Here is a 14,953-nt window from a genome sequence, read left to right on the forward strand (position 1 = left end):
ATTCTGAAATAATCATACATTATGGGATTTTTTTCATTATTGATCGTACTGAGGTCAAAATTATCGTACAAATATGATAATCATCGTACGTCTGGCAACACTGCGGTGCACTCCTATTATTTATGAATGGGAGAAGTGCAACACCCAAAATGGCGAATAAACCCCGCCTTCTAATTGAAAGAGCTAATCGTTGATTAGTAAAGTCATCCCATCACTGCAGCTGCTTTTTAAAAAAAAAAAACTATTTAAACATAAACAATTATTTATGAGACTTTATGAGACTGTTATTGTCAGATTTCATTGGTGTTTTTAAAAAATTTAATTTCATTCTAAGCTTAGTGAACAGTTTGAGAATTTGATGTTTCCCAAATCAAAAAATAGGAGCTGCACTTGGATGTTTCAAAGATGGCCGCCAAGCGAAATGACTTGTCTTAAAGGGACTTTGATATGCATAAGAACATTTTTATATCAAGTTCTGCCTTTATAAGTCCAGATTTGTTCCTCGCTTTTTATGTAGAATAAAATGTTTGGAATTTATTATCAAATACAATCCTATGTGCGTTGTGTAAATGAGGCCCTGGTTTAATATTTTAAAATATTTGTGAAAAATTTAAATTACTAGAGAGGATGAAACCTTCAGGACAAGGATTTCGATGAGCACATTACTCCTCTAAAGCAGTGGTTCTCCGCCCTGTTCCTGGAGCAGTGTTTAAGACCTCTGGCACGAATGTAAACTGGAGACATAGTACTATTATCAAGGGATTAGACAATCACATTAGACATAGATCAAGTGTTTTTGTTTTATTTATCTGCTTCTGTGTTACATGTAAGACATTTAGCAGACACCTTAAACAGAGTGACGTAAAAAGTGCCTATGAAAGACTGCTGTTGTCAACAAATGGTTCGCACGCAACTGTCTCTTTTGTGTCAGTGAGTTATGGCAGGTGCAAGTATTGTTGACAGAGATTAGTCCATGCCTGAAGACTGGGAGGGGTTCGGGCTGTTTTCACATTTAGTGGAGGTTGATTATAGAAAATGACCTTGGAGAAATGACTTTTGGAGCCTGATACGACTATTGTGATACCACCACTGATTACAATACTAGCCATATTCTTTATCCAAAAGTTCATGTTAATCATTTCACCGAGTTCTTTCTAGCTTCCTCAAAGCTCAAGGAGAGACTGACTGTTCCACTTCCAAAGCTCACCCTTGGTTTTTGACTATGTCTGCGTGTAGAGGGGGACATTTCATTCCCATTGGTCTTCAGGCTGATCGATGAAGAGGGCGAGGAGGCAGAGGACCCACCCACACTGCCGGACCTCTTTCTGGAGGCAGAGCTGTGCCGTAGCGTCGCCTTCGCTGCTGCTTTGAACGAATGAGCTGCTGTGCTGCAGCGAACCTCCTCAATTGTGTTCCTGGATGGTTTTAAGAGAATTATGTACACCTTGTTAAAAAAGATGCAGGCTAGCAAACTGAAGCTGGAAGCCAGAATGGCAATGACCTCAACCGCTGAGACAAATTTGCCATAGGTGCTGAAGTATGCAGGGATGAAGGAGATCCAAACGATGAAAAAAATGAGCATACTAAATGTTATGAACTTGGCCTCTGTGAAGTTTTCAGGAAGTTTCCGAGACTTGAATGCAAAGAAGAAACAGATGGCAGCCAGCAGGCATGTATAGCCAATGAGGAATCCCAACGCCATCATGGAGCCCTCATTACAGGTGATAAAGATGATCTCATCAATGTCATAGTTCTTGTAACTCCCTGGTGGAGCGTTGTACAACCAAACCACGCAGATCATCACTTGCACAAATGTGAACAGGAACACTAGTAAGAACTGCAGGTTCAGTCCCCACCATTTACGGTGGAGACTGGTGGGGATTTTGGCTTCAAACACCAGTAGGACACGGTTGGTTTTAACCAGAATGCAAGAGATGCATAACACAAAGCTGATTCCAAAGGCTGGTTGCCGTACACGGCATGTCCAGTCCTGTGGTTCGCCTATGAAAATGAGAGAGCTAGAGAAACAACAGATAAGTGAGAACAGCAAAAGAAATGACAGCTCTCGGTTGGATGCTTTCACAACTGGAGTATCACGGAATTGCACAAAAACACCCAACACAAAAGCCGTTAACAGAACCCCAAGTACTGCAAATAAGGCCAAAGCGATCCCAAAAGGTTCGGTCCAGGACAGAAACTCAATCTCCTTCAGAAAGCAGGAAGTGTGATTGCCATTAGACCAGGAGTTGTTTGGGCATTTAGAGCAAACACTGGCATCTGTGGAGAAAAGAACAAACATTTTTATGGTTTTTCAGGAAAAAATATAAAATTGTGATAATTATGATAACACTTTACAATAAGATCTTAATTGCTAACATTAGTTAATGCTTCAGTTAACAATAAAGAATATAATCTTTACATTTATTAATCTTTGTTAATGCTGGTAAATAAAATACAGTTATAAATTGTTTGTTCATGTTAGTTCAAAGTGCATTAATACAACTTGTGATTTTATGGGTGTTTACACAACAACAATGTACTAAAAATGGAAAAGTTTTTTCTTCCTTTGCGTTTTTTAAAGGTGCCCTCGAATGAAAAATTGAATTTATCTTGGCACTGTTAAATAACAAGAGTTCAGTACATGGAAATGACATACAGTGAGTCTCAAACTCCATTGTTTCCTCCTTTTTATATAAATCACATTTGTTTAAAAGACCTCCGAAGAACAGGCGAATCTCAACATAACACCGACTGTTACGTAACAGTTGGGATCATTAATATGTACGCCCCCAATATTTGCATATGCCAGCCCACGTTTCCAACATTATAAAAGGCATTAGACAAGGGCAGCCAGTATTAACGTCTGGATGTGCACAACCAAATCATCAGACTAGGTAAGCAAGCAAGAACAATAGTGAAAAATGGCAGATGGAGCAATAATAACTGACATGATCCATGATAACATGATATTTTTAGTGATATTTGTGAACTGTCTTTCTAAATGTTTCGTTAGCATGTTGCTAATGTACTGTTAAATGTGGTTAAAGTTACCATGGGTTATTACTGTATTCACGGAGACAAGAGAGCCGTTGCTATTTTCATTTTTAAACACTTGCAGTCTGTATAATTCATAAACACAACTTCATTCTTTATAAATCTCTCCAACAGAGTAGCATTAGCCGTTAGCCACGCAGCATAGCCTCAAACTCATTCAAAATCAGAAGTAAACAATATAACAGTATACAATACTCACATAATCCGACGCATGCATGCCGCATGCATGACGAACACTTTGTAAAGATCCATTTTGAGGGTTATATTAGCTGTGTGAACTTTGTTAAGGCACTATTCAAGGCAAGCGTGAGCTCTGTGGGCGTGGACCACAAGATTTAAAGGGGCCGCAGCATAAAATCGGCACGTTTATAATGATGCCCCAAAATAGGCAGTTAAAAAAATTAATAAAAAAAAAAAATGATGGGGTATTTTGATCTGAAACTTCACAGACACATTCAGGGGACACCTTAGACTTATATTACATCTTTTAAAAACATAATCTAGGGCACCTTTAAATACAGACGTCAACGTTGTCAAAATGATCCCCGTTCACACGGATCCGCGAAAAAGACAAAAAAAAAACACTATTATCCATGCCAGGCCAGTAGTTGGCCATGCCACTTAAACTACACGCCTATAAACCGAAGACGTAATATGCAATCGCATGATGTCGCGGTTTTCACCAATTTGTGTTTTTGTAGTTTACACGGAGACAATAACGGTATTGTTTCAAAAACTTGCACTTTGAAACCCATTTTTGAAAGACATCAACATTGTAAAAATGATCCCCAATCCTCCGAAAAAGACAAAAAACACTGTATTATTTCCAGCCCTGCTCCAATATGCCTGTAATTTTCAAGTAATCCTGAACACCTTGATTAGCTGTTTCAGTTTGATTAGGGTTGGAACTAAACTCTGCAGGATGGTAGCCCCTCCTGCTGCAGAGTTTAGCTCCAACACACCTGCCAGAACGTTTCTTATAGTGATGTTCTATTCTTGAATGAATTGTTCTCTTGCGGTAACCGGTCGGAACCGGACAGAATCGAACTTTAGTTTCAGGGTGATGACGTAAGCACCAAATGAGCCAATGAGCTTGTCCAGATGGTTTATTGAACCAACGACCCAGTTTGAAAATAACAAATCAAAAAGAACCTATTCAAAAAGAACCAAATGAGCAGGTTCTAACTGTCAACGTTTTCTGAAGGTTTGTTTATTTCGAACCAGTTCTTTGATTCAATAAGCCATCTGGACATGCTCATTGGCTCATTCGTTGTTTCGCAAGGAGCCTGCGTGGTACTTTGATGTGTCTTGCATCATCAACCCGGAACTAAAGTTCAATTCAGTTTGATTCGGTGAACCAGCTTGACTGGTTACTGACTTAAAAGATCAATTCATTAAGAAGGCTGCGCCTTCGGGAGGCCTCATTCGTCATTGAGGCTGCTTTATTTGACAAAAGTAACCATTACATTACAAAGAAACAGATTACAATAATTTACACCTCAAAAGGAATAAGTCAATTTTATAACAGTAACTTTTCTGAAATGAGACAACCTTGATGACATATGTGACTGACAAATGCGACCTCTGGAAGGCACAGCTTTCTTTCTTTTTTTGAACACCCCTGCTTAAAGGGATCCCCTGGTGGTAAGACATGTATAGCTTAATATAACGTAAATTATGTCTCTTACTGAAATATGTAGTAGAAAACCCAAGAGATATTTACATTATTTAAAAAAATCCATGACATATTTGGACCGAATTGGACAATGGGCGGCCCCAATTTGTTTAGCTGCCCAGTGCGTTTTATGTCAATGACGTCAAATGGTTGCACTCACTGAGCTACTGACACTGTCATATTGCCATTTTTAATGCAACAAAACTCAGAATATAATATACGATGCCACATTGAGCAGCTTTTGGTTGTAATTTTCAGTCGATGAGCCACAAGAGAAATTATTCAAGTCTTTACTGCTTTATTAGCAATAAGAGGAGAAAAGAATGGGAAGTTGTGAAGAATGTGGATGAATAAAACTTCCTAACTGTGTCTTTGTTCTCTTCACTTTAGCCCTGATGCCTTTGATACTTTTCATCCGTATGTTTTGGTGCAACAGTAATCTAGTAACGCTTACAGGTCTTAATATCCACTGGGTTCCTTTTAAAACCTGATCAGCCTTTTCAATTTGAGCCAGAGCGCAAAATTAGTTAGGATGAAAACACTGAAGACGTGCAATGTCTCTGTGGCTGTTTGAACTACTGTTGTATGAATGACGTGTTAAAATTGTCTGATCACCTGAATGCATTACACACAGTTAAACATGCTGAGAAGATGCTACTGTCACAGATATCTCGTGCATCACAGCGCACGCAAGCATTGAGGCAGTCGGTCTCAATCCAGATGTAGAATATGGACGAATAAAAACTCCCTAATAAATGTGGATGAATAAAACTCCCTAAAGATATGCGTTTTGGTTCTCTTCACTTTAGCCCTGATGTCCACTAGGCTTTTAGAAGACCAAAGCTGAAAAAGCTTCCAGTTCCAGATGGATATAAGTGTATGCTTTAACCAAATGCCGCACCTGTCATGGCGACTGACGAAGGTAAGCCTATTTAACACATCTGGATTGAGACCGACTGCCTCAATGCTCGCGTGCGCTGTGATGCACAAGATATCTTCTCAGCATGTTTAACTGTGTGTAATGCATTCAGGTGATCAGACAATTTTAACACGTCATTCATACAACAGTAGTTCAAACAGCCACAGAGACATTGCACGTCTTCGATGTTTTCAACCTCACTAATTTTGCGCTCTGGCTCAAATTGAAAAGGCTGATCAGGTTTGGCATTGTATATTATATTCTGAGTTGTGTTGCGTTAAAAATAGCAATATGACAGTGTCAGTAGAGCAGTGAATGCAACCATCTGACGTCACCGACATAGAACGCAAACAAAATGGCGCCACCAATTGTCCAAATATGGATCATGGATTTTTTTAAAGGTGCCCTAGAATTAAAAATTGAATTTATATTGGCATAGTTAAATAACAAGAGTTCAATACATGGAAATGACATACAGTGAGTCTCAAACTCCATTGTTTCCTCATTATATAAATCTCATTTGTTTAAAAGACCTCCGAAGAACAGGCGAATCTCAACATAACACCGACTGTTACGTAACAGTCGGGGTGTACGCCCCCAATACTTGCATATGCCAGCCCATGTTCCCAACATTATGAAAGGCATTAGACAAGGGCAGGCAGTATTAATGTCTGGATGTGCACAGCTGAATCACCAGACTAGGTAAGCAAGCAAGAACAATAGCGAAAAATGGCAGATGGAGTGATAATAACTGACATGATCCATGATATCATGATATTTTTAGTGATATTTGTAAATTGTCTTACTAAATGTTTCGTTAGCATGTTGCTAATGTACTGTTAAATGTGGTTAAAGTTACCATCATTTCTTACTGTATTCACGGAGACAAGAGCCGTCGCTATTTTCATTTTTAAACACTTGCAGTCTGTATAATTCATAAACACGACTTCATTCTTTATAAATCTCTCCAACAGTGTAGCATTAGCCGTTAGCCACGGAGCACTATCAAACTCATTCATAATCAAATGTAATACATCCGAATAAATACAATACTCACATAATCCGACGCATGCATGCAGTATGCATGACGAACACTTTGTAAAGATCAATTTTGAGGGTTACATTAGCAGTGTAAACTTTGTTTATGCACTGTTTAAGGCAAGCGCGAGCTCCGTGGGCGGGAGCGGGAGCATTTAAAGGGGCAGCGCAGCGTAAATCGGCTCATATTTAATGATGCCCCAAAATAGGCAGTTAAAAAAAAATTAATAAAACAAAATCTAAGGGGTATTTTGAGCTGAAACTTAACAGACAAATTCAGGGGACACCTTAGACTTATATTACATCTTATAAAAAAAAACGTTTGATGGCACCTTTAAATAACGTAAATCTTTCATGGGTTTTCTACTACATATTTCAGTAAGAGACATCATTTACGTTATATTAAGCCATACAATTCTTAACACCAGGGGTTCCCTTTAAGGTCTTGACTCAAGTTCTAATAGATATTAAGTTGCTGATTCATTAATTTGCTAACCTTTATGATCACTGTACTCCCCATCTGAGCACTCTGTACACTCAAAGCAGCATGTGGGTTTGCCATCAATAATTCCTTTTCTGGTTCCAGGTTCACACTCCTCGCTACAGTTGGAAAATGGTACCTAGCAGAGAAAAGAGAAACAATGCATTGTCTTGTGTAATACAACAAGTCACATCTGCCGCTGTAAGTGACTGGACAAGGATCCTTTGGGTTCGCCATTAGTTAAAGGATTAATTGACCCAAAAATCAAGCTAACATACATAAAGCACATCAAATATGGTAAATAGAAGCTCAATCGTACTTGCTTAATGCGTGAGAACAAAGCTCATTGTTTCTTGAGGAAGCTTAAATGTATTGCCGTGACATGCAACAATGAACCTCACTGGTTCTCGCATGTCAAGATTGAGCTTCCGTTAATCAAATTTGAGTGCTCTATGTGCTCTGCAAAAGCCCAAATTAAATCTGTTCAACATGATTAAACTACTGGATTCATATGGATTCTTTCATGATTTCTTTATGAACATTTTGAAGCTTTCTGGGTGAATAGACTTTCAATGGATGGTCAGATTTTATTCAAATTATTCTCCATTTGTGTTTCAAAGATGAACAAAAGTCTTATGGGTTTGGAACGACATGAGAGTGAGTAATTGATGACCGAATTTTCATCTTTGGGTTTACTATCACTTTAATAAAAGCTAGATAAATACAAAAAATTTGCTCTAATCTAAGTGTCAAGAAATTTGGGTACTGTATGTTTTATGCTTACTCACCTCAGTGAGATGGCCGTTCCACAGTATTTTTGTCTTGTCAATGGAAAGTTTGGCCCCGTTCTTGTTATGTATGCTGTAATAACCAACTTCCTTAAATACAACAGACCCATCCTCAGGGGATCGATGCCAGTTTATAATGGTATAATTTGCTGAGAGCTCACTGCCATTGTCAAAACGCACCCTCTCCCCCATGCTGTTTATGAAGTTGAGGTGTCTTAGTTGTTTCAGAACCTTTTAGAATTAAAAAAAAAAAGAGAGAGGCATGTGAATATCATTATGCTTTTGTGAAACTTTCCTAGAATTGAGAAGAGCATAGGGGAAATTTCTTGAATACTGCAACAGGAAATTCTTGTGCAGCTTACAAATATATATGTAGTATGGTAACTCACCTGCCATGCTTCAACTTTCCTAATGTCTGCACAAGAGCCATTAGCAAACAATCCTTTTCCAGGTGTGCAGGTAAGTATGTCCTGAAGTGCCTGTGCTATGGCATAAACAGCAACGTACACATTGTAAGAAATCCTTAGGTGTGTGTAGTCCAGGTACGGTGTCTCTACACTTGCAATATCCTCTTCACCAGTGCACAGTGGTCTGAAACTTGTACTGCCATTTTCACTGTCCTCATTCCTTGGACTATCTTCTAGGTAACAGTTAAAGGTCTCTTCCCAAAATTCCCTCACAAATTCATTATGGCTGGACTTCTTTGGATGGACTTGCTGTAAGAATTCTTTAAAGCCGGGTATGTTCCCAGCCCTCAGTGCAAAGCCAATCGTTCCACCCATGACATCAAGGTACTCTGGCTTGGCAACTAGACTAGAGCTGGCCCATGCCTCACTCGCCAACCAGACGCGGTCTGTGATGTTTCGCCTCACCATTTCTTTAATAAGTGGCTCAACATCTGGGCCACTAGCAAACACAGCAATGACCCTGGCGGTTGAGTTTTCAATGCGGTCTGCCAGACGCCGAATCTCAGCTTCATCAATGTATTGTGAAATTAAAACATTGAGATCAATGCAAATGTCCCTATGGAACATTTCATTTTCAAACTTTTCAATACCCGGACGGCCATATTCATCATCAGAGGCGATAGCAATCACCCAGTTCCACTGGAAGTGGTCAATGATGGCAGCCATAGCAATAGCCTGATACTCATCTGTAGGGATAGTTCTCATGAAGGATTTGTACTGATTCTTGTTGCTCAAAAGTCGACTGGATGAAGCATAGCTGATCTGAAAGACAGTAGAGTTGAGAGGGGCAGTTATAAGTAAAATATAATTTATAAAATGACAGTTCATAGGGACCATACCTTTCAAGCTCCAAAAAAAATTGTAGTATGTATGGATCATATGCTATATTTCAAATGCTCCAAAGCTGTTGGGCCCCACTGAGTATGGAAAAAAATACTATTGAAGTCAATGGGCCAATCAACTGTTTGGCTACCTATAGTCTTCAAAATATCTTATTTTGCATTCAACAGAAGACAAATTCGTACAGGTTTGGAACAACTAGAGGGTGAGTAAGTGATGACAGAATTTTCATTTTGGATAAACTATCCCTTTAAAGCAAAAATTCACTTTTATAAGGCGTTTGAACACAGACATGTGTCCACAGTGTGTGCAAACAACCAACCTATAATGGTAAAATCCACCCACTCCTTTTTTATAATCCCCATAAATCATAAACAGTCTCTCCAAACACACGGTTCCAGATTTCCCCTACTCTTACGCAAGAGTAGGGAAGCCCCGCCCATGAATGGTGATGATCTGCTGTTAGCACAGATATCGCCCTGAGAGAGTCCGCCATTTTTGTTTACTTGCTGTAGCAGCTGGAGATATACGTCTGCGCCAAAAAAAAAAAAAAAAAAAAAAAAAAAAACATTACAAATGTTCTGTTATTGGATGTACCAATGAACATAAGAGTCTCCATAGACTCTCTGCATCTAAGCCACTGAGGACACCGTGGTTGAATTTCATTTATGAAAGAAATGTGCCAAAGAAAGTCGGTAAAGTGTTATAAATTTGCGTGTATCATTTTACGCTGGACTGCTTCACAAACGAGGGTCAGCTCAATGCTGGATTTGCACAAAAACATGATGGTACATACATGCTTGTTGATGAGTTGAATCAACTTAATTCCACAGCAACTACCTAAATTTATCCACTGAGTATTCAGAAACGTCTAGTCGCGTTCTATAAGTTGTAACTTCTTCCAGAGTCTCTTCATCAGTGTCCGACTCCGGTTGAAACATGTAAGGCTGAACACCGTTACTGACAATCGACATTTTGGCAGCATGAGATTCTTGTGCTTTGTTGTTGAAGCGTGAGCTGTTAAAGCTCTTCTGGAAAGGGGGCCGGGAGCAGCAGCTCATTTTTTTATTTAAAGGGACACACACAAAAAACCTGCGTGTTTTTGTTCACACACAAATAGGGGCAAGTTTGAAAAGCTATAATAAATGATCTGTGGGGTATTTTGAGCTGACACTTCAGACACATACTGGGGACACCAGAGACTTATATTACATCTAGTGAAAAGGGGCATAATAGGTCCCATTTAAAGGTAATCCGAATAAGTGTAATACAATGTCTTTAAAATTAAAATGAACTGATTCATAATGCATTTACCCAGCACATTACTTACTTTTTTATTTTTCCACAGAAACTACTCTAATAAACACTTAGAGATGTTAAAATTGCAAAACAACCTGGGGAATGTAGAAGAGGCCCACTAGGTCAGCCACTGCTGTTGACACTGCAGATCCAGATGCTCCAACCACTGCAATGGTTGATGGGATGTTCCCTGTGCAGTTACAGAACTCATCCAAGTTGAGTGAATCAATCTTATTCTGTGCAACAAAGCTTAGCGACGCCTCTAGGGCCTTCGAGACAGTGTTGCATGTGTCAAATATGCGGTAGCCAAGTGTGATGTTTGGAAGAAGAGTAGAGCTGTTGTTGATCTCCTCTATAGCAAAGATCATAGATTGTAGCCAACGGAATCCACGAAAGTTATATCTGAAAAAGATAGTGTACTTCTATAAGGACTCACACTTTGGGTCATATTTGACATTCACAACAGACAAGTTAAACAATAAGGAATGGACCTAGAATTGACTAAACATATTTGGCACTAAGAAAACAAGGATGTGAGATAGACATACAATCTGTTATACTGACGTGTATACTTGATGTATTTAAAGTAACAAAAACTAGCTAAGTAGGTCAGCTTAGTACAACACATTGAACGGACTGAATATCTTACAGCCTTTTCATTTACCTCATATAAAATATGTCTTTCTATGCTGATTTAAGTTCTTAAAACTTGGCATTTGTATGGTGTGTACTTGGAAAATTTTCAAAAATACACAAAACTTACAATTGTGTGACAAACTACCTAACTCATTAAATTGACCAAGTATACAGGTCAGTAAGGTCAAGTATACCAAGGTCAGTTAAAAGACATTGAAAACCACAACTGGAGAAGCTGATTGTGTTGTGTTTATACCTGACACACTCAGTTGACTCTGGCCTTGCTGCAAGATCCTGGTCTTTGGAGGCCACCCCAAAGTGTATTGGGAAAAGCCCCCCCAGCAGTATGTCACCTGTCCTCTGGGCCCTCTGATATGGGCCATAGGTAGAAATTACACAGCTGAAACCCAACAGAACCAGGTAATGCAAGTAAAACTTCAGATGAAACCTCATTGCTTCAGTTGGTTTCTAATGCGGCCTTCATGGAGCAAGGTAGATGTTGGCGGGGCAGCAAGTCTTGGAATTTATACTAGTTTCATCAATTCCCTCTTCAGTCAATAAAAAAAAAAAAAAAAAATTAAAATGCAATTTAGTTAACGGAATCAACAGATACGCAAAGTGTCAGAAGGACCAACACATTCTTGAGTGGTGAAGAATCTCCCCAGTCTACCCACATTGCTGATCATGAACGGGTTTATTTGCGGATCTGTTGATCTTTACGTTCCTTCCTCCAGTAAATTCCTCTCCTGTTCATTATGTGATGGATTAAGGAAACCACGGCCCATGAAAGTAATTTATAGTAGTTTAATTTGCCTCAGTGTTCAGTTGAATGCTGAATATTCCTAAAGAAATCATAAAAGGGATATTTAGTTAAATGAACAAAACAGTAAAAACAATGTTCATATTTATACAACAGTTCTTGAATTTGATTGGCCAAGCAGCATAGAGTGCAACAGTGTCCGTCCACTTTTTCAGCTGGGAGATTTCTTTGCAGAAACATAGATAATTTATTTCACCAGAATGTCACAGTTGAACATTTTTAAAAAAAGGCCTCAACAAAAGCATATACCATCAATTAGCATCCTCGTAGCTCATAAGTCTGTCTTTAAAGGTTTTTAAGTTATTGTTAAAAAAAATCCTCTATGTATCACTCTGTCCATCTGTTTGTGCATTCCACACAGGCTGTCAGTCAATTTCAAGGAGTTTTAGTGACTCTTTCTGCAGACTTGCTTGTGTGATATTATCCTCCGAGGAGGCAAGGGAGGCAGTGCCTCCTCAAAATTTTTTTACAAACATTATGAAATATGACATTAAAATATACTGTGTTCCTGGTCAAAAATGACTGGCCTACAAAAAGTAGCTTATGAATCTCTTGTTATGCTATATTATCACCAAATATTGGATTCAGTCTTTTTTGTCAACTTGTTTTCTTTCAATTAGGACAGGTTGTGTGTTTATTTTTTGGAACTGATTCATCATAGGCCTCATTGATCTGAGCTTATGCACCTCAGTTTTTGAGTGAAAAAAGCCTTATTTGTGGATACGATGAGGCCTACGATCAATCGGTTTCAAAAATAAATACAAAACCTGTCCAAATTGAAAGAAAACAAGTTGACAGAAGATTCAGTGAAATATCTGGTGATAATATAGCATAACAAGAGATTTAATTTTTTTAATCAATTTTGACCAAGAACACAAGTGTGGCTTTGTTCCATTTTCTACAAAATAAAAGCATTTCAAAATAAACTTCCTAGATAAACATTAAAACACACTAGTGTGATAAAAAGTGATTTTTTTTTTTTTTTCATATTTTATTGAATATTGACAAAAGGATCCACAAATAATGCTTTTAACTCAAACTAAGTTGCATACGCTCAGATCAATGAGACCTATGATCAATCAGTTCCAAATGAAATACAAAACCTGTCATAATTGAAAGAAAACAAGTTGACAAAATTATTGAATCCAAGATTTGGTGATAAGCATAAGTGATTTACTAGCAATTTTTACAAGACCAGTCAGACCAGTTCGACCAGGAACATCAAAGGTGTTATAGGCTTTTCAACACACCATAAGGGTTAAGTACAATTTGTAGTAATTAATATTTAACTTGTTTGGACTGTCAAGACATTGGTCTAATAATGCATTATAGCCACTTGCTGAATTTAATTGATGAATTAAATATGAACGGATGAGCTCGTATTTTTTAAACATCAAGGTTAGTTTCACCATGTTGGTGGGTATAAATTTTTGTTCATATCTGAAAACAGCCGCATGGTTTCTCTAAGGTTGAGAGAGTTCCACATGACTAACCTTCCCACTGCTGGATCTCTGTGTGATACTATGGCCAGTTTAGAGTCATTTCCCAGGTGTAACGTTTTAGAATCCAGCTCATTAACTCTGGAAATATGCTCCAGCAGGATTTGGCTATTCCACAAAAAAACTGGTCAAGTCCCTGGAAAAAAGGTTAAGGGTGGTTTACGTAAGAGAATGGGGTGCATCTGCAAATTTAGAGAGCACTGATGAATAAAAGTTTAAATGAAGTTTGAGGACAAATATTATATTCTCAAAATCTAGGTTTTTGTACACGTTCTTGGAATGTAATCAAGAACTAAATAAAAATATAATTAGCCTCATTCATGAAGTACTGCACAAATGTCTGTGTAAATAAACCATTTATTCACAAATTGTTGGACTAATTTAATAATTTTTACGAACTTGCACAGAGTTTCATGAACGAGGCCCAGTGACAAATGATGAAACTGCTCAAAACTCTTTAAAATGCTTGCAAAACATGCCAGCCTTCAGGGTACAGTGAACACACACACACACACACACACACACACACAATATACATTATACCAAACTTCCAAAAAACTCATAGTTCTTGGCATATTCTTGCAGCATCACAACTTAAATATTTTAAAAACGCTTTATATAAATTCACTTTGCATTATACACCTGACAAGCATTAAAAACTGTAAAACAAAGACACTTACCTTGGTAACAAAAGCATCAAGTCATGAATTCCATACAAAGAAAAAAAAAGGAAGATCACTATACACAACGCCTAGTGAATATTAAGACAATCAATTAACCTCGGAAACAACCAACTGTTAGTACTGCTGAGCCATAATTTCACAAATCATCATTCTCGATTATTTGCCTCTACTTTGAATGTTGGATCATTTTTTGAGTCCCTCCATTAATGCTGAGTGCTGTGACTGTGTGTGCTGTTCCTATGAGAAGGGTGAAACATTAACCAGAGACATCAGTCCATTTCCTCTGGCTGGTTATGGTCATCCTGTGGTCACTCCTATTACAGTCACCTCCAACAACATGGCTGAAATGTTAAAATGGTCACCATACTTCAAACCCAAAAGAATACAAAGTGTTCTATAATGCAGATTTGCACACATAAAAGCAGAAGTGAGCCTAAAGCTAAATGTCTTTGCAGAAATTTTTTGTAATGGTGAAACAAAGGTCAAAATTAAAAACTGTACCCATACTTTTAACTTTAACGTGCTGCGCCAAGTTTCTCCTTGTAGCTAATCTTAAAGATCATGACAAGCACTCCTCTTTTTTTAAAAAAAAAAAAAACACACATTTTGGGTTGTTTTCCACCCAAGGGCTGAGTAAATAGGACAGAACACGTTGGGATAATTTTACCCAGCATAATGGGTTGATTCATTTTTAATGCAATACTAGCTTTTTTAATAAAAATGAATTAATGTTTACAGATTGACTTAAATACAC

The 14,953-nt window shown here is 38.0% G+C and overlaps 1 protein-coding gene across 3 annotated transcripts; it reads right to left on the reverse strand.

The window, feature by feature from the left end:
- Positions 1–1,133: 1,133 nt before the first annotated feature.
- Positions 1,134–14,834, reverse strand: casr (calcium-sensing receptor). 3 transcript variants are annotated; one of them, XM_048189728.1, is made up of 9 exons: positions 14,197–14,834; positions 13,511–13,624; positions 11,872–12,039; positions 11,454–11,745; positions 10,657–10,963; positions 8,345–9,184; positions 7,956–8,186; positions 7,183–7,306; positions 1,134–2,277 (listed from the first exon to the last, which is right to left on the reverse strand). In XM_048189728.1, the coding sequence occupies exons 4-9, from the start codon at positions 11,648–11,650 to the stop codon at positions 1,136–1,138; spliced, it is 2,841 nt and encodes a 946-aa protein (XP_048045685.1). In that variant the 5' UTR covers positions 11,651–11,745; positions 11,872–12,039; positions 13,511–13,624; positions 14,197–14,834; the 3' UTR covers positions 1,134–1,135. The 3 variants fall into 3 exon arrangements, with proteins under 3 accessions (XP_048045685.1, XP_048045684.1, XP_048045683.1); XM_048189727.1 differs by having other exon boundaries at positions 13,511–13,652; XM_048189726.1 differs by lacking the exon at positions 14,197–14,834 and having other exon boundaries at positions 13,511–14,041.
- Between the last annotated feature and the right edge of the window lie 119 nt (positions 14,835–14,953).

This window comes from Megalobrama amblycephala, linkage group LG4 (assembly GCF_018812025.1).
Source record: "Megalobrama amblycephala isolate DHTTF-2021 linkage group LG4, ASM1881202v1, whole genome shotgun sequence".
Lineage (NCBI taxonomy): Eukaryota > Metazoa > Chordata > Actinopteri > Cypriniformes > Xenocyprididae > Megalobrama > Megalobrama amblycephala.